This window comes from Symphalangus syndactylus, chromosome X (assembly GCF_028878055.3).
Source record: "Symphalangus syndactylus isolate Jambi chromosome X, NHGRI_mSymSyn1-v2.1_pri, whole genome shotgun sequence".
Taxonomy (NCBI): Eukaryota; Metazoa; Chordata; class Mammalia; order Primates; family Hylobatidae; genus Symphalangus; species Symphalangus syndactylus.
Genome location: NC_072447.2, coordinates 78,882,068 through 78,909,061, shown reverse-complemented (window position 1 = coordinate 78,909,061; position 26,994 = coordinate 78,882,068). Strand labels below are relative to the sequence as shown.

The following is a 26,994-nucleotide window of genomic DNA, read 5'->3' as shown; positions in this document are numbered from 1 at the left end:
TTGGGAGTGCTAACTGGATTTTTTATTTTTATATCAAGACACTGTGTTTAAAATTTTTACAAAGGACAAACTCCATGGGTTTCCGTTAGTGTTTTAAGAACTTTTCTTTAAAAAAAAAAAAAAGCCAACAACAACAAAAAACACCGCCTTTTTGAAAGAGAAATGACAGACACAAAAGACTGTAAAGAAAATGGGGTGAATTTCTGATAGCATTTCCCCAAGGGCAGAGGCAAAACCCAGATCAGACCTGGGGGCCCAATAGTGATGTGGCTTCCATAGTACGTTGTTCACCAAATCTAAGGTCCCCTGGTCTGGCCAGGCCAACGCTGTTGACCTTTGGGGAAGCAGGTTACCCTGCAGGCTCTGCAGCCCTCCACACGGACACAGAGAGAGTTGGAGATCTCTCCCCTACGGCCCTCCAGCCCCATCCAGTGCTAGCCCCTTTCTCCTTCCACCCCATGGTCTTGCTTGAATCTGTTTCCTTCCTGGGGGTCCTGTTCCTTGGTCTGATTGTGTCAGCACTGGGGGTCCTAGAGCCAGAGAGACCTTCGGGCCTGAAGCCCTCCCTTCCAGAGCCTCTTAGCACTCATGGGTTGGAAAAGCATTTGTTCCAAAATTAAAAAAGAAAAATCAACAAAACAAGACCCAGAAAAAAGACCAAGTCCTGGGGAGGAAGAGCTATCCTGCTCTTTAAAGCTCCCAAGTCTGGAGTTGGTCGGTGGTGCAGTTCCAAGAGAGGCCGAAGGCGAGCACCAAGGGGGTGTCCAGCTGTTGCTTTCAGGCCCCCCAGGAGTGTCTGTGGTCAGACTCAGGGAGCTGGCTTCAGCTGCTGTTTCATGGGTCCTCGTTTTACCGAGGACTCATCTGCGTCCCCATTTAAAGGGTTTGTTCAGGTTTACTTCTGTATTTGTGTTTTTGTACATGCGGGTGCATGTCCACATCTGTCTATGTTTGTGCAGGTGGATCTGCTGTAGGGTGTGGGTGCGTGCGTATACATATATGTGTGTGTGTGTGTGTGTGTGTGTCTGCGTGTGTGTGTGTGTGTGTGTGTGCATGTGTTCCTGGATCTGGGAGGGAGGGAGCCGGGAGATTGGCTGTGCTCTGAGTTGGAGCTATACCCGGGTAGTGGAGTGTGAGTGGGGCAGCCCGGTACTGTTGAACCCTGCGGCAAAGGTGTTATAGGGGTGCAATGTCTGCAGCCCTACCAGGGAGTTGGGGATCATAGTGATGGTGTTGGGGGTCATGAGTGGGATGTCATCCGGGGAGCGCCGCAGGGTCAGGGTGTAGTCGGGCAACGCAGTGAGGCGCAGCGTGTCATGGGGGGGACCGGCCTCACACTCGTGGTGGGTGGGGCCCAGTTGTAACGCCGCCAGCTCCTCCTCTGGAGCAGCTCCCAATTCCGGGGCCCCGGCTCCCCGCTGAGGGCTAGGCTGCCGCAGGGGTTCCTGGCGCCGTTTGTCCTTGCGGTAGTAGAGGGCAGCGAAGGCCAGAACGTTAAGGAACAGGAGGGAGGCCCCCACGGCGATGGTGACACTTAATTCAGTGGAGTAGTCACGAGGGTTCTCCACCAGGAGTGGCCCTGCGTCCTGGTCCCCGTTCCAGGACCCCTGGGCATTCTCGTTGCTGTAGGCAGGTGAGATGGCTGGCCGCTTGGTGCTCCAGGTCTTGCCATTGGGCCTGCGGGTGATGTGGGAGCTGTGGGTGGTATCCGGAGGCGGCACTTTGGTGGTGGTGGACGTATAGTGGAACATGTCATGCAGGTTGTATAGGTGGGGCACCAGATGTTTCCAAAAGGCCACTTTAGTGGCCCGGTAATGATCTCGGACCCTTGGTTTCAGCCCGATGTGAAGGTAGAGCTGGTCTCGGGGATTGTATTTGGACCAGGCCACTTCCTCAAAGCGGTTGGCCTTGGTGTGAATGAACTTGGTGTCCTGGGGGACTGGCTTGTTGGGATCCCTGAAATATCACATGGAAATCTGGGGTCACCACTCTATCTGGATGAGGAAAAGGCCCAGCATTTTTCCTCTGACAGCCAAACCTCTTACCCAGTTCAGAACTTCCCACCATTTCCACCTTTTTCAGGGTCCCCCTGCTCTGCCCACACCTGCTTCTTCCCCAGGGCTTGAACTCCTATCTCCTCCTTCCCGGCGCTCATCCTTTAAGATTAAGGCTATAGACGCTTTTGCTTTGCACATGCTACTGAGCATTTATCAATCTTTTCAGCTGCCCAGTTTTGCCAGGAGCCCCCTAATAAAGGCTCTTTCTTTTATTAAGCAAGCAGAAGTGCTGAACCTGAAGTCTTTCTTTCTTTCTTTCTTTCTTTCTCTTTCTTTCTTTTTCTTTCTTTCTTTCTTTCTTTCTTTCTTTCTTTCTTTCTTTCTTTCTTTCTCTCTCTCTCTCTCTTTCTTTCTTTCTTTCTTCTCTCTCTCTCTTTTCTTTCTTTTTCTTTTTTTTTTTTTTTGAGACAGAGTCTCGCTCTGTCGCCCAGGCTGGAGTGCAGTGGGACAACCTCGGCTCACTGCAACCTCTGCCTCCTGGGTTCAAGCAATTCTCCTGCCTAGGTAGCCAGGACTACAGGCGGCCGCCACCATGCCTGGCAAATTTTTTGTATTATAGTAGAGACGGGGTTTCACCATGTTGGCCAGGCTGGTTTCGAACTCCTGAGCTCAGGCAATCCGCCTGCCTTGGCCTCCCAAAGTGCTGGGATTACAGGCATGAGCCTCTGCGCCTGGCCCTGAAGGCTCTTTCTGAAGTACTGCATTCCTATTTCACATGGCCTGTGACCAGCTAACCTTGAATCCCATAGTGTGTGTGTGTGTGTGTGTGTGTGTGTGTGTGTGTGTTTAAGATAAGGTCTCGCTCTGTCACCCAGGCTAGAGTACAGTGGTGTGATCACAGCTCAGTGTAGCCTCAACCTCTGGGGCTCAGGCGATCCTCCCACCTCAGCCTCCCAAATACCTGGGACTACCGGCATGCACTACCATGCCCGGCTAATGCTTTTTCTTTTAGAGACAGGGTCTTTCTATGTTGCCGTGGCTGGTCTTGAACTCCTGGGCTCAAGTGATCTGCCTGCCTTCGCCTCCCAAAGTGCTGGGATTACAGCCGTGAGCCACTGGGCCTGGCTAAATCCCATAGTTCTTCCAGTAACTCTCATTCCTTCCTAGTCCCGATGCTAACTGAGTTCTGAGCCTCAACAACATTTTTGAAGGAAGGAAAAATGGCATGAAAGACTCAGGAATGGGAGGTAGGAAGATGAGTGAACGGGTACCAAGCAAGATTTTGGGAATATCTTAGGAAGGGATATGATGGAAGAGGTTTAGCTAGAGGAGCAGAGGGGAGGGCATGCTGGGGTCTCAAAGAAGAAAAAAACCCTATTTTCTCCTTACCCAGTCTTGGCAAAGTTGGTCCAATAGGTCATGACGACAGCACTGAGCATAACATCATTCTTGGAGAAGTTGCAGGGGAAAAGGTCAGTGGGGCCTACCATAGGAACCCCAAAAACATAGGGTACTTCATCCCCATGAGCTGCATCTGACCAAGCAGGCTTCATGAGGCTCTGGCAGTGGTGATAGAAGGCGTAGAAGTAGGTAGGCGAGCCGTAGCGGGCATGCAGATCGGCTGTCACCACTGAGGGCTCCACCCACTGGTGGTCAGTGAAGAGTGCCACCAGTGTTTTACGGCGGGTCTCAGGGTTGTCACGGTCTGCCCAGTCTGTATACATGAACTTGATGGTCTCTCGCAGGGTGTCCTTACCCTCAGGGTAGCCATACAGATTGTCCACAAAATTGGAGACGGAATAGTCAAAGTCAGTGCCGGAGACACCATCCTCAGGGTCCACCACCCCTTCCACAAACTTGAGACCCTCGCCCTGGTTGACACCTAGCATGATGTCATAGTTGAGGAACTCGCCCTGCTCCATGAGGATCTCAGGGTCATCAGGAATGACATCACCATCAATCACAGGGCCAAAGGCCACGTGGTAGCGGGCTGGCTGGATGTCCTGCTCTACCAGCTCCTTGGCACTCTTTTGCCGAAGACAGTCCACCATATCCACGGTGTCCAGCACATTACAGCCCACTTTGTCTGCCAGCAGGCTGGTGTACTTCACTGGTTGGTAGTTCACAGCCCAGCTGGACAGAGCAGAGCCACTTTGGATGATGGCTCTCTGGAAAAGTCCTACAGAAGACAGGTAGCACCAGGTCAGATCTGTTGTGTCATACATAGCCATAAATCCCCTCATTCCTTTGTCACTGAGGCTGCCCCATGGTTTAAATGGGCTAGGAAGGGGTAACAAATCTTTTGGCAGGGGATTGTGTAGGGCCAAAGGAGGGGTTGCTGAGCCCCTTCCTTGACAGCTTCCTCCATCCCTTTCCTGTCCTGGTGCAATGGCTGGTAACTTAGGGGTTAAGGCAATGTCAGGAAGAATTAACCCCTTGAATCCCAGACATCAGCCCCCTTATGCCGCCTCTCTTTATCTCTCCTTGTCTTCCCCTCTTGCTTCCTGCCCAGCTGGGCCCAGCTCCGTGCCAGCGCACCACCAGGGAGCTGGCACTTGCACCACAAAGGAGTCTTTTTCATGAGAGATGAGAAATGCAGGCAGGCAAGAGCCCCACATTCTGAGGGTTTGGGGAAGGAGCCCAAGGGCAAAGGCCTTGGGGTCTGAAAGTCTCCAGGGAACCTGTGTTTCCTGTCTGTGGTCTCCACTGAGACTTTTTTTTTTTTTTTTTTTTTTTGGAGATGGAGTTTTGCTCTTGTTGCCCAGGCTGGAGTAGTGCAATGGCAGGATCTTGGCTCACTGCAACCTCTGCCTCCCAGGTTCAAGCGTTTCTCTTGCCTCAGCCTCCCGAGTAGCTGGGATTACAGGCATGCGCCACCACGCCCGGCTAATTTTGTATTTTTAGTAGAGATGGGGTTTCACCATGTTGGTCAGGCTGGTCTTGGACTTCCAACTTCAGGTGATCCGCCTGCCCCGGCTTCCCAAAGTACTGGGGCTACATGCGTGAGCCACCGTGCCTGGCAGAGACTTTCCTTTTATCTGAAGCTACTGATACTTCAAATTCAGATTTTCCCCTAGCAGAGAGGGAGCCAGTCCCCCAAACTCAAAAAGAAGATAATTTTCCCCTCTAGAAAAAAAAAGGATATCATTTTCTCCCTGGCCCCAACATTCCCAAGGGAGAATTTGTCCCTCAGGCACACAATTCCATTCCTTTAAGAGAAAGCCAGTTTGCATGAGTGGAAAGAGAGGGAAAGAAATGATAGATTACTACTTAAAAGACAGCCTCATTTTCCCAAAGATTACTCTCCATGCATCAATTACAGAAAAACAGAGAGAACAGATCTTTAAAGAAGTCAAACCTCGGCCAGGCACAGTGGCTCACGCCTGTAATCCCAGCACTTTGGGAGGCCGAGGTAGGCGTATCGCTTGAGCTCAGGAGTTCAAGACCAGCCTGGGCAACATGGTGAAAACCTGTCTCTATAAAAAAAAATTATCCCCAAAATTAGCCGGGCATGGTAGCATGCACCTGTAGTCCCCAGCTACTCTGGAGGCTGAGGCAGGAGGATCACTTGAGCTTGGGAGGAGCAGGTTGCAGTGAGCTGTGATCACACCACTGCACTGGGGGACAGAGCCTGGGGGACAGAGCGAGATCTTGTTTCAAAAAAAAAAAAAAAAAGGCAAACCTCCAGAGACACAGGCCCCCTATGAGACAAAGCATAGCACCACTTCAGGAAAGGCTTTCTTCTCCTGGGGGAGGAGTCCCCAGTCAGAGGAGGCACAGAATGTCTTTTCAGGCCAAGGCACCCTTGCAGCCCGTCACTTCGTCCTCCTCTGGGGAAAAAGGGAAGATTCCTGTTCCCACTATGGTCACCTAGGAACACAGTCTCTCTCTTTAGAGATGCAGATCCCACCTAAGTCTTCCCTTACCAGAGTAGTCCCTGGAGGGGCAAAGACAGAATTTCTAGGTCAAAGAAGGTGGTTCTTCTCTCTCAGAGAGACAGAACTTCTTCAGAGAGACGGAAAGTCTTCCCGTGAGAATGTCCCTAACTCAGGGGGTTAATGTTCAATTAAAAAAGAAAAAAAGCATCCTCGCTCACAGATTTCCTTACTTCAGAAAAGGGCACCTATTTCAGGAAGATCTTTTCTTCATGAGAAGCTCAGCTTTGCCTCTCAGAGATAGAATGTTCCCTGTAGTCCAGAGGTGGAGAAAACATTTCCTGCCGAGCAAAATGGACCTATTCTGCTCTCTTGGAAGGGTCACTGGCAAAGGGACCCACCACAAGGAGAGAGGCCAAAAATGAGAATCTCCCCAGCAGCTTGCACAGTCCGAGAAGAGGTCTGGAGTCTGATAACAGACCATCGTCCTATGGAAGGAGCCCACCTCGTGGGTTAGTGACTCTCATTTCAGACCCACTTCCCGCTCTAGGACGTTTCCCCTCTTGTACAGACTTGTTCTTCAGAGAGAAAGGCAGAGAATGGGTGTTTCTTAGACCTAGAAACCAATTTCCACCCTATGTCTCTACTGTGAAGTAACATGTCCTTCCCATACTGAAAGATCCTCCCCAACCCCTGTCAAACTATTGTCCTCTGAGGGGACAATTGTTCTATTCCCACTCCCCCAAATAAGACTCCCACATCAGAAGGAGAATCTTGCTTTCCCGGGACATAAATGGGATTCTCTTCCTTCCCTCTCCAGCTTTGGGAGAAGTACTTCTCCCAGAGAAACATTTCTCTTCCACTTCTTGCCAAAGGGATACCAAGCTGGTAGAAGAGAGCTGGCCGATTCCCTTGGATGCCCTGGGGCATGGATGGGGCACGCTGGGACAGCCGGCACTTGGCCAGTTCATGTTTTGCGCCATGAGTTACTCACCCTCTGAGTGATGTGACAACGTGAGGAGGCTGACGCAGGATGCACCAATGCCCGAGCCAAAGACGGTGATCCGGCGGGGGTCTCCCCCGAAGAAGGCAATATTCTCGCTCACCCAGCGGAGGGCCTGGATCTGGTCAAGGAGCCCATAGTTGCCCTTGGCAGCCTGATCTCCAGTACTCAGGAAACCTGGATTCAACAAAGAGCATGAAGACAATGAAGGCAGAGGGATGGAGGATTTGGGTGATGACGGCAGGGGAGGTGGGGATAGAGAATGAGCACGCAGCGTAGTTCTTCCCACATAGTTAACTTAAACCAGTGCTCCTTTCTGCAATGTCCAGCATCGCCAACAGAGGAGGGGTCGGCTCCCTGCCTCCCACCTGTTATCCAGCTTGGAAGGAGGGGTCTGCAGACCATTTGAAGTGGATGCCTCCAGGTGGGAGACAAACTGCAGAAACTGCAAATGTCCAGGACTCAGCATTCTCTGCCCTGATGTACTGCTGGGGACCTTACCCTAACATCTGGCAAGATAGAATGGAAACCCTGGAGTCAGACGGTCCTTGATTTGAATCCTGGCTCTATCACATCTTAGCCATGTAGCCTTGGGCACTTAATTTAAAATCTCTGGGCCATAGTGTCCTCTTCTGTAAAATGGGGATAAAAATACCTCACAGGGTTGTAACGAGGATAAAATGAACATAAGCATCTATAACATGCTGGGCACATTGTAGCTCTATAGTTACTTCTCTTTCCCCTTTCTTCTGTCTCCAAAGGAAGTGTAGATGATCCCAAGAGGCAACAATCCCTAAGCTCTCCTTGCCCTTCCTGTTCAAATTAGTCCCTCTCCACTTCTTTCCGGGGCCTCGATGGCCCCCTTCCCCTCATTTTCAGGGCAGGTCCTCATTTCCCTCCCTTGGAGGCCTAAGGAATCAGAAACTCTGGGGGTGGGGCCCAGCAATCTGTGTTTTTAACAAGCTCTCCAGGTGATGCTGATACCTGCTGAAGTTGAGAAACCACTGGGTCAGACCATCTTTTTCATCTGGCGGAGAAATGGGGAAGTAGCGCAGTGCGTTACCACAGAAACAGGTCTTCCCGCCCCCCCACTGGAATTTGCTGCTGAGGAGACATGTCACCATGGAGACTACCTTCCCACCCACCTGCTGGGATTTGCTGCTGTGGAGACTTGTTGCCATGGAGACTACCTTCCTGCCCACCTGCTGGCTATCCCACAGAGATGTCCTATATTCCCCCCTACTCTGCTTCCATTTTAGACTGAGCCTGCGGCCTTATTTCATCTCTCTTCCCTGAATCCTTGGGTCCCTTGGAAGGCTCTGTCTTCTCCTGCCCTAGGCTTTTGGAAGAAGTCTTTGGAGGTGGGTAATTGTGGAGCTCCTACACATTGGAAACCCACACTTGGATCAGTATTTTTTACTCCCCAGTTAAAAGCTCATTCACAGCACCTGGAATCAACTTTGTGAGCGGCCATGTTGGAGAAGACTCCCAGAGCTCATGGGGAGTTCTCTGGCGGTCCTTGCAGTCCATAGGCAGAGGCTGAATTCAAATAGAACTCAAGCAGTCACAAGACCTCACCACTGTCTTTCTCAAGTCTTTCTGTACCTTGCAAAAGAGCTCATCTCATCCTCTTCAAGTGTGTTATTAATTTACCTCTGGTACAATTAAGTATGTAAAGTACTTAGTTATTTCTCCCGGGCCCTAGTCACAAGTCCTCTTTAGCCCCAGGTTCCAGAGGAGGAAATGAGAATGAATTAGAGAAAGCCTGCATGAGGATGAACGAAGGAACCCTTGCTCTTCCAGACAAGGAAATCGGCTTTTCCTTTGCGTGGCCCATTCAGAAATTGAAGCTGCTCCTTTGAGTCTTAAAAACTTGGCCGGGCATGGTGGCTCACGCCTGTAATCCCAGCACTTTACGAGGCTGAGGTGGGAGGATCACTTGAGGTCAGAAGTTTGAGACCAACCTGGCCAATGTAGCAAGACCCTGTCTCCTTTTATTTTTAAAACAAAACAAATTAGCCAGTTGTGGTGGTGCATGCCTGTGGTCCCAGCCACTCAGGAGGCTGGGGCTGGAGAATCACTTGAGCCTAGGTGTGAAGGCTGCAGTGAGCTGTTATTACCCCACTGCACTCCAGCCTGGGGGACAGAACGAGACTCCATCTCTAAAAAAGCAACCAAAAAAAAATCCGTCAAAACCCAACTCTGTTGACCATGATCCAACCCAGCTGCCCAAGCGTTGGGACCCTCCAGCAGAAATCACTGTCCTTCTTTTAGTCCTCCCTCCCTCCTCTCTCCTTCCCCTGTATTCTCTTTTCCTTTTCTTTCATTTAGGCAATAGTGGTCTTGGCTTCAGCCTTTGCCAAGGCATCATTTACTGAAATGTGTCAAACATGCCTGCCCTAATCAGCAGGCAAAGCCTGCGTTTGGATGTAGTAGAGCAGATTTCTCCAACATACCGATTTCCTGGGTTAGGAACAAAGGCCTGAAAGGGCTGGATGGAGGATTTATTTATTTTTTATTATTTATTTTTTTTAGAAGGAGTTTCACTCTTGTTGCCCAGGCTGGAGTGCAATGGCACGATCTCGGCTCACTGCAACCTCCGCCTCCCAGGTTCAAGTGATTCTTCTGTCTCAGCCTTGCGAGTAGCTGGGATTACAGGTGCCTGCCACCATGCCTGGCTAATTTTTGTATTTGTAATAGAGATGGGGTTTCACCATGTTGGCCAGGCTGGTCTTGAACTCCTTACCTCAGGTGATTGGATGGAGGATTTGACCATCACTCTCTGCTTCCTCAGATCCTATGAGCCTCTGGATAAGGGGCCCTGAAGTGTGTGGATGATGCCATGTCAACGATCCCTAATCCACGAAGAGTCCTGCTTGAAATACTATCTCCAGGCCAGGTGCGGTGGCTCACGCCTGTAATCCCAGCACTTTGGGAGGCCAAGGCAGGCAGATCACCTGAGGTCGGGAGTTCGAGACCAGCCTGGCCAACATGGAGAAACCCTGTCTCTACTAAAAATACAAAATTAGCCGGGCTTGGTGGCACATGACTGTAATCCCAGCTACTAGGGAGGCTGAGGCAGGAGAATCGCTTGAACCTGGGAGGCGGAGGTTGTGGTGAGCCAAGATAGCGCCATTGCACTCCAGCCTGGGCAACAAGAGTGAAACTCCATCTCAAAAAAAAAAAAAAAAAAAAAAGAAAGAAAGAAAAAAGAAATACTATCTCCAACAGGCTCAGGAAGATGACAGCAAACCTGACCAACCACAAGCACACAAAATCTGGCATTCTGGGAGAGGTCACTCACTGCTAGTTCCCCAGTAACTCAACCATCCACAGAAACCATGTGAGAATGAAGGCTGAAATACCAAACTCCATAAACTGTCAGAATAAATCGGAGCCAGTCTCTTTGGGCCCAAGTTTATACTGCAGTTCATGGTAAACTGCTCATCAACAGAAGATGGGGGAATCTGGCAGATTGTAACAAAACCAGATATTTGTGTCACTCAAGGCTTGATGTTTACTGGGTTTTTGGTTTGCCTGGAGGGTACCTGAGCAAGTATGTAGGATTCAATTCTGGAACCCGGAGTAAAACTTGGCAAGTGCCTGCTTCCTCAGCCTCAGGGATTTCCACATCCTATATCCTGCTGGAGTCCCTTTTTTTGTTGGCCTCAAGCCCAGTGGGGCCTTCTCAACTAATAGCTACCCCTCTGCCTTGGAGAGGATCCATGGATTAGCCTGTGACATTCTCAACATGCATGAATCACCCAAGATATCTAGAAAAGCACCTTAGAGGCCGGGCGTGATGGCTCATGCCTGTAATCCCAGCACTTTGGGAGGCCGAGGCAGGTGGATCACCTGAGGTCAGGAGTTCAAGACCAGCCTGGCCAAGATGGTGAAATCCCGTCTCTACTAAAAATACAAAAATATGCCGGGCGTGGTGGCAGGTGCCTGTAATCCCAGCTACTTGGGAGGCTGAGGCAGGAGAATTGCTTTAACCCGGGAGGCAGAGGTTGCAGTGAGCCGAGATCACGCCATTGCACTCCAGCCTGAGCGACAGAGCGAGACTCTGTCTCAAAAAGAAAAAAAAAAAAAAAGAAAGAAAGAAAAAAGAAGAAAAAAGATAAGCACCTTAGAATGAACCGCCTGATGGGTTCAGTGCTCAGGAAAGCTGATGGGAAGGAGAGTGAATGAATGCCTGTGACTGGGGTCCAAAACGAACCACCTGTTCTGGGATGCTTTGTGCAACAAAACAACAAAGGCCCCACTACACAGGAAAATTCCCCGCCGGGCGCAGTGGCTCACGCCTGTAATCCCAGCACTTTGGGAGGCTGAGGCGGGCGGATCACCCGAGGTCAGGAGTTCGAGACCAGTCTGGCCAACGTGGCGTAAACCCCCGTCTCTACTTAAAAAAAAAAAAAAAAAAAAAATAGCTGGGTGTGGTGGTGCACGCCTGTAATCCCAGATACTCCGGAGGCTGAGGCACCAGAATCGCTTGAACCCGGCGGCAGAGGTTGGCAGTGAGCTGAGATCGTGCCACTGCACTCCAGCCTGGGTGACAGAGCAAGACTCTGTCTCAATTAAAAAAAAAAAAGAAAGAAAAGAAAATTCCCAAGCGTCAGGGACAAACCCATGTTCTACATCTGGTGTCAAGAGACAAAAACATCTTATATGTACCCAGGATCCAATACGGGCTTATTGATTATATTTGTGTTCCAGAACAGGAACTGAAGGGTATGCAGGAAGTGGTGAGGAACTTCTGAGCAAATCTCAGTGTAGGACTCCTTCTGAGTTTTCGGTAATATTTGATCATCAACTGCTTAAGCCCAAAGAAGAATGTTCCTGCCCCCTAGATGTGCTGTTCTGGTTATCCAAATGACAGAGGGCTGTCAAGTGCTAGTTCTTAACCTGACTTTCATGGACGAACTTAAGGGGGATCTGTAAAATTGTTTTTTCTTTCTTTTCTTTTCTTTGTCTTTCTTTCTTTTTTTTTTTTTTTGAGATGTAGTCTCACTCTGTCGCCCAGGCTAGCGTGCAGTGGCGCGATCTTGGCTCATTGCAACTTCCGCCTCCCAGGTTCAAGCACTTCTCCTGCCTCAGCCTCTTGAATAGCTGGGACTACAGGCGCGTGCCACCATGCCCAGCTTATTTTTGTATTTTTAGTAGAGACAGGGTTTAGTTGGCCAGGCTGGTCTTGAACTCCTGACCTCAGGTGATCCGCCCACCTCATCCTTCCAAAGTGTTGGGATTACAAGTGTGAGTCACCACACCCAGCCCTGTAAAATTGTTAAGCGTGTGTGTGTGTGCATGCACGCATGTGTGCATTGTTCCAGGGGAGAGTCCATAGCTTTCATCAGAATCTCAAAAGGGTCCAAGATCCCCCAAAAGGTTAAGAACTTCTGGTGTAGAAGCTTAATGATTAGAGCAGCTGCAGGACTGTGAAGTAATCAGCAAATCAGGATATCATACGGAATGCTCACCAGCGACAGCCTTCTGTGCGGCCCACAGTTCCCAACTGACACTGTGGAGACTTCACATCCTACGTGAAATGCCGAGTCTCTCCCTAAATCCTGTCTCTCCTTCTGTTTCCTCTCTGCTTCCTTTCCCTGACTCTCTCTTGTCCTCTCCTTTTCTTCTCTTCCTTGCTTTCTCCTCTCTCTCGCCCTCTTTTCCGTGCTCTCTTTCTTCATTCCTAGCTGCTCTGAAGCACATTTATAGTATTCTTTGTATTTTCCAGTAAACCTTACAGAATGGAGCATTGTGTTTATATTTTTTTAAGCAGCTGAGTTGAGTGTTTTCTGTCACTCTAAGAAAAGAAAGTAGCAAAATTACTTTTGGCTTTGAACTACCGTGTACATGTGTCTGTATATCTGTTTGTGATTACATTTGCGCGTTCATTCCTCTCTAGAAACTGTGCAGCCCAGCCGGGCGCGGTGGCTCACGCCTGTAATCCCAACGCTTTGGGAGGCCAAGGCAAGTGGATCACTTGAGATCAGGAGTTCCAGACCAGCCTGGCCAACATAGTGAGACCTTGTCTCTACTAAAAATACAAAAATTAGCTGGGTGTGGTGGTGCACACCTGTAATCCATAATCCCAGCTGCTCGGGAGGCTGAGGTGGGAGGATCACTTGAGCCTGGGAGGTCAAGGCTGCAATAAGCCATGATTGCACCACTGCACTCCAGCCTGGGTGAGAGTGCGACTCTGTCTCAAAAAAAAATTAATTAATTAATTAAAAAAAGAAAGTGTGCAGCCCTAGTGTGTGGGTTTCCAGACACCTTCATGGTACCATGAGATTCAACAGGACAGAACAGCTTACAAGAGCCTCACCATGGTGTCTGAGGTGATGCAGAAAGACAGGGGGGCAGGGGCAGAACCATGACATCCCAACATCCCAAGCCTACCAGACTGTGGGGAGACCAGTGTGAATGGCCTGCATGCTCCATATTCAGTGTCCCGGGCGCCACTGAAGGGGACAGACTTTGCTTTTTAAAGGAACATCATTTCTGCAGTTTGAACCCCAAAAAGGTGTCTTCCTATCTCACATAGTATTAATTGTGAACCAAGAGAAGATTGCTGTTCTGCGCATACAACTGCACCCAGAAGTGAAATGCAGCCCCGGAGCCTCTGAGATTGGAACTGACAAAAGCAATATAGTCAAGAGAAAATTAAGGGCCAGGCGCAGTGGCTCATGCCTGTAATCCCAGCACTTCGGGAGGCTGAGACAGGCAGATCGCCTAAGGTCAGGGGTTCGAGACCAGCCTGGCCAACATGGTGAAACCCCGTCTCTACTAAAAATACAAAAATTAGCCGGGCGTGGTGGCAGGTGCCTGTAATCCCAGCTACTCAGGAGGCTGAGGCAGGAGAATCACTTGAACCCGGGAGGCGGAAGTTGCAGTGAGCCGAGATGGTGCCATTGCACTCCAGCCTGGGCGACAGAGTGAGACTGTGCCTCAAAAAAAAAAAAAATAAAAATAATAAATAAATAAAAAAGCAAATTAAAATAAGGCCCTTGAGGTGGGAGGATGATCACTTGAGCTCAGGAGTTCAAAACTGGCCTGGGCAAGAGTGAGACTCTGTCTCAAAAATTAAATAAAAATGAAATGAAATAAAATAAAATACGGTCGTGTGCCCTAACTAGCCATGGAATAAGCCATGCCTAACTGCTGGTTTAGCACCCATATGCCTACAGACCTGACCAAGAGCCTACACTCCCGCTGAAACTCTTCCTCCAAGAAGAAGTTGCCTTCTTCATGCCACTACAGGGATGCGGGGCTTGGGGGAGCATGAGCCGGACCCTGTGTGCTTAGTCACCCTCTCTGAGGCACTCGTTTACCTCAAGACCTTGGCCATAGATAGGCATGGGTGGTCACCAAGGAAGGTACAGGGTTCAAGGGCAGCCTAAATGACTGACACAAGCTTGTGCACAGCAGAGAATGCGGGGGTGGGGAGGTGTATGGGTGCATATGAGGAGGCATTTGGGCAATGAGTGCATATGCATGGGAGTATGTGTGTGATGGGTGGGAGTGTGCAGGGGACATGCTTAGAGTACAAAGAGTGTGTACGTGGGCATATACGGGGTAAGGAAGTGTGGGGGGACTTGGGGGATGCGGTTGGGCCTGGGTCAAGGTGTGTGTGCATGTATGGATACAGGTGCAGCCCCATGTACACGGATGTGTATATATTTGTGGGGTGGGGTGAGGGGAGAAGTGCATGGGTGTGTGCTGGGTGTACATATGCAGGCTGTGTATGGAAGAGTGTGTGCATGTATGTGCATGCATATGTGGATGTGTGTGGGGGGAGTGTATGTGTAGCGGAATGACATAAGGGCAGTGTGTGGGATGTATGTAGATGTGGATATGGTGTGTGTGTAGTATCTGTGTATGCGTGGGGTGGGACAGTGTGGATAAAGAGGTAAGAGTATACGTGTGTAGGGAAGGGGAATGTTGGTTTGTGTTTCTGAGGAGATAGTGAGGGACAGGTGTGTGTGGTAGTAGGTGGGTGTGTAAAGTGGATGTGGAAGTGGGGTGTGCAGGGGGACATGGGCGTGTGTAGGTATTTGTGGGGGGTGGGTGGAAGGAATATTTAATACATTTAAGGTGTATATGTGTGGAGTTTGGGTGTGGACATGGATGTGCAGGGTGTAGGTTTTTGTGTGGGCTGTAAATATGGGGGTAAAATGTGAGTGTGCGTGTGTATGCGTCGTGGGTATGGGTGTAGATGTGGCTACAGAGACATGGGGAGAAGCATATGAGCATGTGTGTGTGTATATGCGGAGGGTGAGAGCCATCTGCGGGGTGCAGACGTGGAGTACACAGACCGTGTGGGTATCTGGATATGTGTTCTGGAGAGACTATGTGAATGGAGTTACCTGGAGTGCTGGGAGAATGTGTTTATGTGTGAGGGGCCTGGAGATGTGAATGTGGGGCTAGGTGTGTGTACTTTATGGGGGTGAGTGAGAAATCAGTCTTCCTGCAGGTGCATGGCGGGGTGGATGTGTAAACACATGAAGGTAAATAGGTATGTGGCCATGGAGTGGGCTGGAAGGAATATCTGTGCATGTGTGGGGTGTTTAGAGATGTGGGGCGGGTGGGTAGAGGTGAAGACAGGACAGTGGAAAATTGAAGCATCCTACAAAACTCAGCCAAGTGAAAGTCTGGAAGCAGAGACCTGGCTTGGGACCTGAGAGAAGGTGTGAAGTTTGAATTGAATTTCCGGTGGCATCTAAACCTTCCAAGAAAGGGCCTGGGGATATGGGGAAGCCCCTAGCATTTGGGTAGGGGCCAGAGGGTAACACCATTTTGACTGTGGTTATTAGCACCAGCTAGAGAAGCAAGGCTATCTGTTTTTAAATTCTCCAGCATTCTTTCCTCCCTCCTTGAGAAGCCAGTCTTCCTTCCAGGCACCAGGCAGGGAACCATACCTAGCACTCCAACCCGATAGTTGAGGGTGATGACGATGACATTGCCATAACTGGCGAGGACGCTGCCATCAATCATGTTGCCTGTCCCTTCCATGTAAGAGCCTCCGTGGATGTAGACCATGACGGGTTTAGCACCACTGTCCCGGATGTCTGCAAGGAGAAGGGGTGAGACACAGGCTGGGCGGGATGCCCTTCCTCCCCCACCCCCGCCAGCCCGGGGGGTGGGTGCGGGCATCAAAGCTATCCCAGGTGCCAGGACACCACCGCCATCCCTGAGGGCAGGACTCATGGGGCTGCTCAACCTGGAGCTCAAGCATCAGCCCGAGACAGTGGGGCTTCAGTGATCTTTTTAAAGGCTCTGGTTTCAAGTGCCTCCCAGCTGAAGGCAGCCAGGCATGTGATACAGCCAGGCCTCAGTGGGCCATGGCTGGGCCCTGGGGGCGGGGAGCAGCAGAAAGAGGAAGGGCTGGTCCTTTAGCCACATCAGGTGAGTTGCTGCCCTGGGCACCCAGGAGTCCTGGGACCTGACATGGCTTTAGAGAGCAGGAGCTGGGGAGCCCTGAAACCCCCAAGACTAGACCAGTTACATGGAAAAACGGCCATTGGCAGCAGCTGGCCCCCCAGTGCAGACGGAGACAAGAGGTGTGGGAATAAGGGGTGGCACAGGGAGAGAACAAGGAAGGATGTGGGGAAAGGGGAGTGAATGGCAGAGATAGGGTGGGGGGAACCTTGTTGACATGGTTTCTTAGCCATGTGCCCATTTCCCCATTCTCCCTGGGCAGACTTAACCAGAAGCATTGGGGATGGGGCAGAACTAAGAATGACAGAGCCTGCTCCCAGTCAGCACCAAGATGAAGATGGAGACTCCCCAGAGGCCATTCAACAGGGGACCATCAAGCGGCTGCTCCCGAGCCCAGGCGGCACAGCATCGGGGCTGGGGCAGTCAAGAGAAGGCTCCAGGCCTGATCACCTCTGCCTGTAGCCTGTCAGTCCGTGAAGTGGACCAATACTCTCTGCCATGCCAGCACAGCCCTACCCATCACCACTGGGCCCCCCTGAGCTGCCTGGCCCCTTCGGGGCAGAGGGGCAGGGCCAGGGCATGGAGGAGGAAGGGAATGCTCTCTGCTGCGGAGCAAACAGAACTTGTTTCTCCAAGGAGGAAGGCTGGTCCGATCATTGCCCAAGGATCTTATGCCATCTATTGATGGCTGTGGAGTCCTGGCCTCAGCCTGGCATTTTAGCCCAGTCTTTCTGGCTTTGTCTTGTACCTACAGCAGCCCCTAGCCCCGAGACCATCTCTCTCTTTTCTAGGAGGCTGGGGAGGTTCTGGTGCTGCTTTTCCAGCCCCTTTGGTTGTCACTGCCTCATTCCCCAGTTCACCGTCCTGCGGGGCCCCTCTGCCAGAAGCCAGGCTCCCTGTGAGACACAGGGATCTCTTCACTGAAACACAGGCAATCTCCCTGCCGTTCCGTTGCCTTTGTCCTCTCCCCGCCCTCAGTGGTCCTGCTTTCTCTCCACTCTCCCTGCTGCTCAGTAGGGGCAGGTGCCTCTGAACCACAGAAGATGGGGAAGGGGCGGGAGACCCAGGCAAGGAGGACGTCCTCCCCATGGCTCTGCTTGTGGTCCCCTGCTCCTGCCAGCCATGTCCATCACCCCGGAACTCCCAGTGGCCAACAGGGCCAAAGACAGATGAACAGCCCAACGGCCTTGTACAGGAACAGAAACACACCAACGGACAGACAGACAGACAGACGGGGCTTCTCCCCATCGAGAAGGGGAGGGGCTCTGTGCCATGCACCAGCCGCCGCGCCCTGCAGCCCCCAAATACCTTCATCTTCATCCCCGTCATTATCCGCTAAGTCCTCGCCCTGTTTCTTAGCGCCGGATCCTGGGGACCAGACACGGGGAGACACAACAGCACAGAACAGAGAACAAAACAGAGAGAGAATTCAAAAACAGCATGACTGCAGTGTGGCCCAGCAAGCCAGCTCCGGGCCTGGGCCCAGGACAGGCAGGAGGGATGGCAAGAACTGAGGGAATGGGTGGGCTGAGGCCCAGACCTTCATCAGGATGATGGTGTTGCAGGCCCCTGCTGTGCTGGCCTCTCTGCACCGCCCTGCCCCACCTCCCTGTCCCCAACAGCCCATCTCAACCAACTACCTTTCCAGTGAGGAAGGAGGTAGCAGCAAGTGGGCCAGGGCACAGAGCCAGAGACCCACTCAGGGGAAGGATTTATTCTGGGTGGAAGGGGCTGCTCGTGTGTACACAGGCAGGTCGAGCTGGAGAGCAGGGTCAGGTACCAAGGGTGAGGGGTGACATTGCCAGCGAGTGTGGAGGTTGTGGATATGAGGTACTTAGGGCAGAGACGTGTACAGGGACCCCAGGCCTGAGCTCCTGGGGCCCAGTGGGCAGGCTCAAGCTGGGCCTCAGCTGACCCTGATTCCCACAGGAGAAAATGGGAGATGAAGCTTTCCCTCTGGTCTTCCTTATTGGAGCCCCTGCTCTGGTTAATGGCAAATGGGGTTCCTGCCCACAGGAACCAGTGTTGAGAGCAGCAAGCATTGCTCTGAGATGTAGAGAGAGCCAGAGAGGGAGAGAGGGACAGAAGAAAGGGGAAGAGGAGAAAGGGATGGTGAGAGAGAGAAAAAAAAAATAGAAGAGAAACAAAGAGATAGGAATAATGGTCACAGCTCCAACCATGTACTGAATATTCACCATGTGCCAGACACTCTACTTCTGCCATATCGTTTGATCCCTACACCCCAGTGAGATAGGTCCTATCCTTATTCCTGTTTCACTGATGGGGAAACTGAGGTTCAGAGGGGTAAAGTGACTTGCTCAAGATCACACAGCTAGGAAGTGCTAGAGGTGCGATTCACACCCAGGTCTGCTTGACTCCAAAGCCCATGGTCTTTCCACTGCAACATGCCACCTTTCTGGGGTGGGGGAAAGGGGAAGGGAGGGAAGAAATAGATGAGAAAAGCAGTGGGGCATGTAGGGGAGGGGGAAGGAGGGGAAGAGGAAAAAGAGACTAGAGGCGAGAAGGGAGACATTTAGGATCTGGGGCTAAGCTGGCACAAATTCTCCTTCCTGTTCTAAGGAGGCTAGAAGTGCATCCTGGCGATGGCTGTGGAGGGAGAGGACCGGCTGTCTGGATGCTGGTCAGTGTGTGGAAACAGAGGGGGCTGTGCTGCCACCCCAGGCATCTATGACATCAGATACCCTCAGCCTGGAGGGAGCAAAGAGCCCTCTTTCCCAGCCGGTCTGGACTCTGATGACTAGATTTCCTTACCGCCATTCATCAAAACAGGAACTGCCCTCATCCTACAAAATGGCTTTTCAACTAGGACAAGAGCACAGCTCTAGGGGAGAAATTGCCTCTGGCTCCCTGAACTTCCGGTGGCACCTACCGTCTTAACACATTAGCTCAACACCTGCCAGTGCTGTCCTCAGAAACCTTAATGGGACATGGGCATCATCCCTCACACTGTGGACAGCCTACCAGACGGAAAGGAATTGCTCATCCCCAGACACGAATTCCTTCCAACTTGATGGGGTGGGGTGTTGGGGAGATGGGGCAGGTCTTTCCCAGGAAACTCTTCATTTCCCATCATCCCTGACTTAGAAGATACGTCCCTTGTGAACCCCTCTGTGAGTGTCCCTGGGTTGCTGCATTGTCCCAGCCTCCTTCACACAGATGCCTCTGCTCCTTCAGCCTGGCACTTGCTGAGCAGCTCCTAGCTGCCACGCCTCTCACCCAGGTCAGCCTGACTGCAGACCACCATTCCCAGACCCTGCGCCGCTGAGGGATCCCAGCCAGGCCGGTCCCCAGACCTCTGCACACCACAACCCTAACGACCTCCGGGGATGGGTCTCCCTCAAGAGGCGGGATTTGTCACTTCCAAATGGCCACCAGGTCCTGGGTAGGGAACTAATTTGAACAGTGAAATGACCAAATGCCTTCCCTTGCACTGTCTGGAACCCACTTCCTGATTGGCCCATGGGACTTAGGGAAACCAGCTGAGTTTTTTTTTTTTTTAGATGGAGTTTCACCCTTGTTGCGCAGGCTGGAGTGCAATGGCACCACCTCTGCTCACTGCAACCTCCACCTCCCGGGTTCAAGCGATTCTCCTGCCCCAGCCTCCCGAGTAGCTGGGACTACAGGTGCGTGCCACCACGCACCTGTATTTTTAGTAGGGATGGGGTTTCACCATATTGGCCAGGCTGGTCTCGAATTCCTGAACTCAAGTCATCCATCCGCCTTGGCCTCCCAAAGTGCTGCAATTATAGGCATAAGCCACCGCACCCGGCCAAACCAGCTGAGTTTTAATACAAGGCTAAGAGCTTCTTCAGAGCAGCGATTAGGCCTTTAGTCATTTCTAAATCTTTCCTCTACCTCATATCCCTCCACATCCCAACAACACCTAGCACATGGCCTTGCCCACAGTCAACAATCACGACTGGTAAATGTGCGTGTTTGAGCTGGGGCTTCCAGTCTGCTCTCTGGCCACGCTCTCAGGGCTGGACTGGACAGCCCAAAGATCTTACTGGGCGATCATTCTTCCTAAGAAATGGTTAATGTGAATGCCATCTCCTCTCCTGCAGGGTTTTTTCTTTTTCTTTTCTTTTTGAGACGGAGTCTCGCTCTGTCGCCCAGGCTGGAGTGTAGTGGCACCATCTCAGCTCACTGCAAGCTCCGCCTCCCGGGTTCACGCCATTCTCCCACCTCAACCTCCCGAGTAGCTGGAACTACAGGCGCTCGCCACCACGCCTGGCTAATTTTTTGTGTTTTTAGTAGAGACGGGGTTTCACCGTGTTAGGCAGGATGGTCTTGATCTCCTGACCTCATGATCCACCCGCCTCGGCCTCCCAAAGTGCTGGGATTACAGGCGTGAGCCACCGCGCCCGGCCTCTCCTGCAGGTTTAAGAGACCTTCTTCCTGAATTCATTTACAGGCTAATGGAATGCTAAGGCCAGAGCTGTACCCTACCAACCTCAGATGTGGAAACAGAGGTTCTTGAAGGAAAAGACTTGCCTAAGGTTTCATTGAGTTGGCAGCAGAGCTGGGACTCAGGCCTTGTGCTTCCCAGACCTGTACTCTTTCTGCAGCACCATGATGCTTCTGAATTACACGAAGAAACATCAATTGCCTATGGTGTGTGAGGTTCTGGGTGGGTTATGGGGCTGTGGTGAAATACTATCCCTAGAGCAGCGGGTCTCACTCCATGCTCGGGTGTGCATTAGAAGCACTCAGGGCTCATGTTCAACATATAGATTCCCAGGCTGTGCCCCCAGAAATTCTTATTCAGTAAGGAGCACCCCATCCCAGGAATCCTGACAACCCCATTCTGAGAAACCCTGCCCTAGGACATCAAAGGAAAACAAACTCCCAGCTTGCCAGAGGGTTGTAGGGATCAAGCTGTGATTTTTCCACCTGTTCCTTAGGCTGTTACTGTTCCAATTCTCCCCAGCCCAGCCACATCGCACCATTTTTTTGAGTTGGGGAGATGGGAATGAGCAGATGGGAGTTGCTTCTGTGTGCTACAGTGGAAAGAACACGCCCTGAGGGTCAAGAGACCCAGGTTTTGGTCCCAGCTCTGCCACAGACCAGCGACGGGGGCCTTGAGCAGCAGCAAGTCACTCCCCTGGGCCTGTTTCCTCATCTGTAAAATTGGGATACTGATTCCTGCCTTAGACGCTTCCAGAGATATAGGGAGGATTCTATAAGGTAAATGCCAAGGCACTTTACAGAAAACATAAAGTGATATTCCAACAGGAAGAATTATTATACAGGAGGAGAAACTCCTCTCAGCATGAGGGTAAATTTAAAATTCAGGATCTTTTGCCTCCTTTAAAGTCCATAGTTCCCAGAGACCCCCAAGTGCTGCCACCAGAGCAGCTTGGGTCTATCAGCTACACTCTGGCCAGAGGTAGTGGGGTGGGAGGCAGAGGTGTGTATGGCAGGAGTTACTAAATCTGTGTACACGTTTGGTCTAAGCTTCAGGGTGGGAAAATTGAGTCTAGACTTTCAATCCAGGAGAAAGAACACAGAAGGGATGGTCTTCTGGCTCCACCCACCAGGAAAAGGGTGGAGCCTCTGGCTCCATCTTGGCTTCCTAGAGTTTCTCCTGAGGTGTCACCGAGAGAGCCACTGGCTCTGCCTTTGGCACACACTTTAGGGTGGAATTTGGGGCTGGGAAGATTGGAAGAAATAGGGTTGCTGCTTCTGCTCTGAGCCTGCCTTAGGCCACCAAATCCTCCCTGCAAGGCAGCCAGGGCCCTCAAATGAGGTGGCGCTTATGCCTGCTCACTGCCCCCTGAGCCTGGGCTACTTGGAGGAAGGCTGGGTCCTGGGGGCAAGGGCAGGTGGGCAGACAGTCCTCCCTCTCTCTCTCTCTCCCTCCCCGCCGGCTCGCTACCTACCTCCTTTCCTACAAATTTTCTTGTTGGGCTTTCGGGCGCATTCCTTGGAAATCCGCTTTACTGTAAAATGAATAAAAAACTAAAAAATAACAGGAGGCCTCTGCCCAGGGGCATGCACCCCCCACCCCCCAGGCCCCAAGAGCTGAGCTGCTCTGCAGGCGGCACATGGCAGAGAGCCTGTCCCACCATCTCCTTGTTTCTGTCACTTACCTTAGTGTGACCCCCGCGGGAGGAGGCATCAGCTAGTGAAAGAGGAGGCACCTAAGCATCGCCCACCAGGCTTGCCCCCCTGCCCCCCACACACCCAGTGCCCTTGGCCACACACACCTACCACCTTTCGAAGCAGGTGGAATGGCAACAGGGGGGCCTGGTGGAGCCAGCATCCTCCCGCGGGCAGCTGCCAGCCGTGACCCATACTCCCCCAGGGGACCCCCATCCAGCACTGGACCTAGACCCGTCAGAGCTCTCAGGCCGGGCCAGGCCCCTCCTGGCAACAGTGTCACTCACACATGGGAGCTCAGACAATGCTGGGAGAGGGAAGAACAGGGAGGGGTGTGGGAGGCCAAGCAGAGTGATGGTTAGAAGCATTTTCACAGACAGACAGACGCATGCTGTTGGGCACACAACCACATGCAAGCCACAAACACAGCAGGGCAGGCGGGAGGCAGGGAGGGCACAGTGCCTGGCCACAGCACTCACCATCCTCCGTCGGCACATAGACGTTCAGGTAGAGACAGTCTTCGTTGGGCTCCTGGATGTAAGTAGCGACGATATCCAAGTTGGCAGTGAACCAGACTGGCAGCATGACTTCGGGCACAGCTGTGTGGATGTTCTGGGGGCACACTGGGGGAAAGTGTGTGGCGTTCCGGATGCCCGACCAGGATGGGGGTGGTTCAGGGGGCAGGAAACGTTTCTCGCCGATCGGGGGAGCTGCATAGGGCACCCCCAGGTATTGGTCCACAGGCCCCAGGATCTCACTGGGCAGTGGTACCCGGGCACCCCTTAGCTTCCCAAAGTGAGTGTTGACTGTGGGTGCTGGGGCCTGGGTACTGGCCCTCAGCGCCAAACTGAGGAACCACAGGGTGAGGCACAGGCTCCTGCCAACTGTGGGCTTGGGGCTCAGGGACAGCGAGGGCGGGCCAAGCCGCAGCCACATGTTCCGGGCAGGGGGACTGGCAGGAGAGGCAGACTCCAGGGTCACAGCATCAGCCCAACAGGCAGCCCCTTCATGGCCACACTGACTTGAACCTCAAAACTGAGCTCTCGAGGGACACCTACAGGTGCCCAGCAACGTAGAGAGCAGGTCGTCCAAGCACCACAGCTTCAGAAAGGGGACTCCCTCAGGGCCAGACAGGCCTGTGGAAAGAGGGAAGTATGCGTCATCCAAGATGGTCTGGGAGGGCAACAGAGTTGGTCTTTGGGGGCCCCGCTGGGCTTGGGCTAGTCTCTTATAGGTAGGAGAGGTTTCACATGCCCAGGGGCCCAGGGACTCACAGATGATCCACTGCCAATCAGAACCATTCTATGTGCCTGGCCATGGCTGGAAAATCCAAGGGGTTTGACAGTGACAGTTGCTGCCACTGCAAGTTCCCAGTGCCCAACTTCAACTCCACAGCCAAAGGGGTTCATCAGGGTCGGCTGGAGCCAGAATAGCATGTGACAGCCACGGGGTGGGGAGAAACAAAGATGGAGCTCAGGTCCCCAGGCATGCTGCTTGAACAGAGCTGTGTAGCCCTTGGGACCTGGTAAGCCCACACAGGGACCTCCACTTCAGGACAGGATGGGATTGTCAACCTCACTCCGGGACACTAAGACACAAGAACAGAAAGCAGCAAATCGGCAGAGTTCCACAGAGAGACTCCCTCACCCTCAGGCAGGGCAGAGGGCGGGACAGCCATTCATCAGAGTCCTCCTCGGACCCTCCTGTGCCCCTCCTGTACATTTCTCCTCAGCCCTCACTGCTCCCAAATCCTTAAGCCTTGGTCCTTTCAGTTGGCTCTCTCTTAATTCACACCGAATTCCAGGAGTGAGGCAGAAAGAGTTCTGCCTAGCACCCTAGGCATTGTGGATGCTCTTCCGGTGTATTATAAAATAAACAACGGAGCATGGGGAACACATATTCAGAGACTCATAGAAATAAACTCACAAAGACTCAAAGAGGGAATGAGAGAGACCAAGCCAGGATCACAGACACTGCGATATTCACTCACAGAGACATACATTCCAAACCCACAGAGATCCCCTCATATAGTCCCACATTCTGAGACAGAGCACCTCACACAGCCAGAGCCTCACAGAGTGATACATTCAGAGACACACACAGAGACTTACTGAAATATAATCACACATACCCGCATAGGTAAATATCCAGACACATGCAGCATAATGGTGACACATAGGTGGAGACAGAAACAGAAATAGCAACACACTCAGACACACAGGCCTTCTGACACAGTTACACAGTCAACACATAGACACAGGCACACACAGACACTCCCGCATGCTCTCGCACACACACGCACATTCACGCCACATGCACATTTAGTTTTCCTCCATTTCTCCCGCCTTCCCGGATTGCAGGCCTGCTCCTTTAAGAACTGGCTGAAGGGGTGGGGGAGGGAGATTGGGAACGCCCGGCAATCAGCCACCACAAGAGGGGAATGAGAATGTGTGTGTGTCTGTGTCTGTGTGTGTGTGTGTGTGTGTGTGTGTGTGTGAGAGAGAGAGAGAGAGAGAGAAGAAAAAGGAAGAGGAGGGAGGGCGGGTAAAGTGGCTAAAGGGGTGGGGGCTCAGAGGAAATGAGGAAATGGGGAGCAAAGTATGGGGGGTAAGATCCCAGACACTGCCCAGAATGCACCCGGGTGGGGGGAGGAGGGGAAGGGGAAGGAAGGGGTAGGAGTAGGGAGGTGGGGCAGGAGGGAGTGGGTGGGTGTGTGTATTGGGGGGGCATAGTCCGCAGCTGAGTTCACACAATCCCCCCATTCACCGTCTCCATGGCAACTCCAGGGCACAGACCGCTCATTCACACAGCTTCCCCACCAGCAACCCCCCCACATTAACCCCCTCGGTGCTGCCCCCACCCCACAAATTCCATTAACCCTTTCGGGATGCCCCCCTCTCCAGTAACCCTTCGGCGCCAAATGCCAAATTCTCCTTTGAGTCAATTCCCTGCAGCCCCTCCCCCGTGAGCACCTAGACAATCGGACCGACCCCCAAACGCCCTCTGTAGCCTAGGACCCACTGTGAATCCCCAAGGCCAAGATCTCCATCCTGGTCCAACTTGCAATTTGGGAGAAGACAAGGGGAGGCAGCAATGCCGGGGATGAGAATGGCATCTGGGGCTACTTTTGGGGCTGCAGCGGTGCTGGGCGCGGGGCATTGTGCAGCAATGGACCAATATTGAGAACTGCAGTATTGGGGGCTACGAGGGCTTGGAATGGATTGGGGGATGGAGTTGCACTGGAATGGGGGAGGATAGGATAAAGGCCTCCATTGGGTGGGGGGGCTGCAGAGAGTGGGGGAGGGAGCCTAGCTATGAGATGCTATGATGGAAGGGGGATGGGGCTGCACTGCAGGGGAGGGGGGACTGGCAATGTGCAATCCCGGGATGGGGCTGGGGGCCCTCAATAGGGGTATTTTGATGAGCATGCGGGATAGGCTGTGGAAATAGAGGGACCATGGGCGGGAGGATGATAGGGATGCGGGATTTAGGGAGGAGGTAGAGGAGAGAACAGAAGCGGGGGAGGATCTGGGGTCAGGGGTGCCGATGGAGAACATGGGGTTGAGAGGGATGGGGGCCACTGGCTGGGGAGTGGAGGAGCCTGGGATTGGGAGGGGTTAGGATGGGGGCAAGGTATGGGCAGCTAGAGGATGAGAGACCGGGGCAGGCGGCCTCACCTGTTCCCCGGGCTGCTGCAAGCGACTGAACCGAGCCACGGACCACCCATATCGCCTCCAGGCCAAGGGCTCCGCACCCGAATCCCCGAGATCAGCTCTCCGGCAGCCTGGCTGCTGTGCCCGCGCACCGAGGGGGCGCGCTGCGCGTGCCCGGACACGGGGGGGCGCGGTCCCTGCCATTAACTCCTTTTGTGCCAGAGATGGCTCAAGTCCTGGGGCATGGCCCAATTCCCCCCATGCTCAGGCACGTTCCGCTCCCTCCCTCTCACGCGCGCGCACACACACACCTCAGATTGCAAGCTATCAGACAGGTGATCTTCCAGGGCAGCTAGCCCAAACTTTACCTGCAAAGCTTGAGACCTTGTCCCAAAGGGAGAAACTGAGGCACTGCCTGCAGGAACCCTCAGTTGTACTACACAAAAACACATCTCCACCTCAATCAGCATCCCTTATTTCTCAGCACCAGCACTACCCCAAGCAGCAACCAGTGGGGCCACTCTGCTCTCATCCTGTCACTCTCCCAAAGGTCAATGCTGTTCCCTTCTGCTGCTTCTGCTGGGGCATGTCAGACTGTCAGCATGCCAGTTGTCTGACCGTTTCAGTCTCTCCCCTCCAGGTTCAGTGTCTTTGTCTTGTGTTTTTGTATGTGGCACACCTGCCATTTGTTTAGCAACCCCCAAGCCCCTCTGAATGTCCCTCATTCCAGCCAAGCCTGTACTCTTGTGGCTCCTCAGAATGTTTATGTCAGGATAGAATAAGTGAGAAGAAAGCTTCGGTCATGTTTGCCTTTACACTGTCGGGGAGTTCCATTCCTTGTGCACGCAACTCTTAAACTTGGTAAGTCCCATATAAGCAAGGGCTTCGTGGGCCTCAAAAAGGGC

At 52.4% G+C, this 26,994-nt stretch overlaps 1 protein-coding gene across 3 annotated transcripts; it reads right to left on the bottom strand.

Moving 5' to 3' along the window:
* NLGN3 (neuroligin 3) lies at window positions 1–26,260 on the bottom strand. 3 transcript variants are annotated; one of them, XM_055268055.2, is made up of 8 exons: window positions 26,114–26,260; window positions 22,916–23,572; window positions 22,217–22,276; window positions 17,622–17,681; window positions 15,794–15,943; window positions 6,867–7,052; window positions 3,387–4,176; window positions 1–1,956 (listed from the first exon to the last, which is right to left on the bottom strand). In XM_055268055.2, the coding sequence occupies exons 2-8, from the start codon at window positions 23,370–23,372 to the stop codon at window positions 1,113–1,115; spliced, it is 2,547 nt and encodes an 848-aa protein (XP_055124030.1). In that variant the 5' UTR covers window positions 23,373–23,572; window positions 26,114–26,260; the 3' UTR covers window positions 1–1,112. The 3 variants fall into 3 exon arrangements, with proteins under 3 accessions (XP_055124030.1, XP_055124031.1, XP_055124032.1); XM_055268056.2 differs by lacking the exon at window positions 22,217–22,276; XM_055268057.2 differs by lacking the exons at window positions 17,622–17,681; window positions 22,217–22,276 and having other exon boundaries at window positions 26,114–26,259.
* Between the last annotated feature and the right edge of the window lie 734 nt (window positions 26,261–26,994).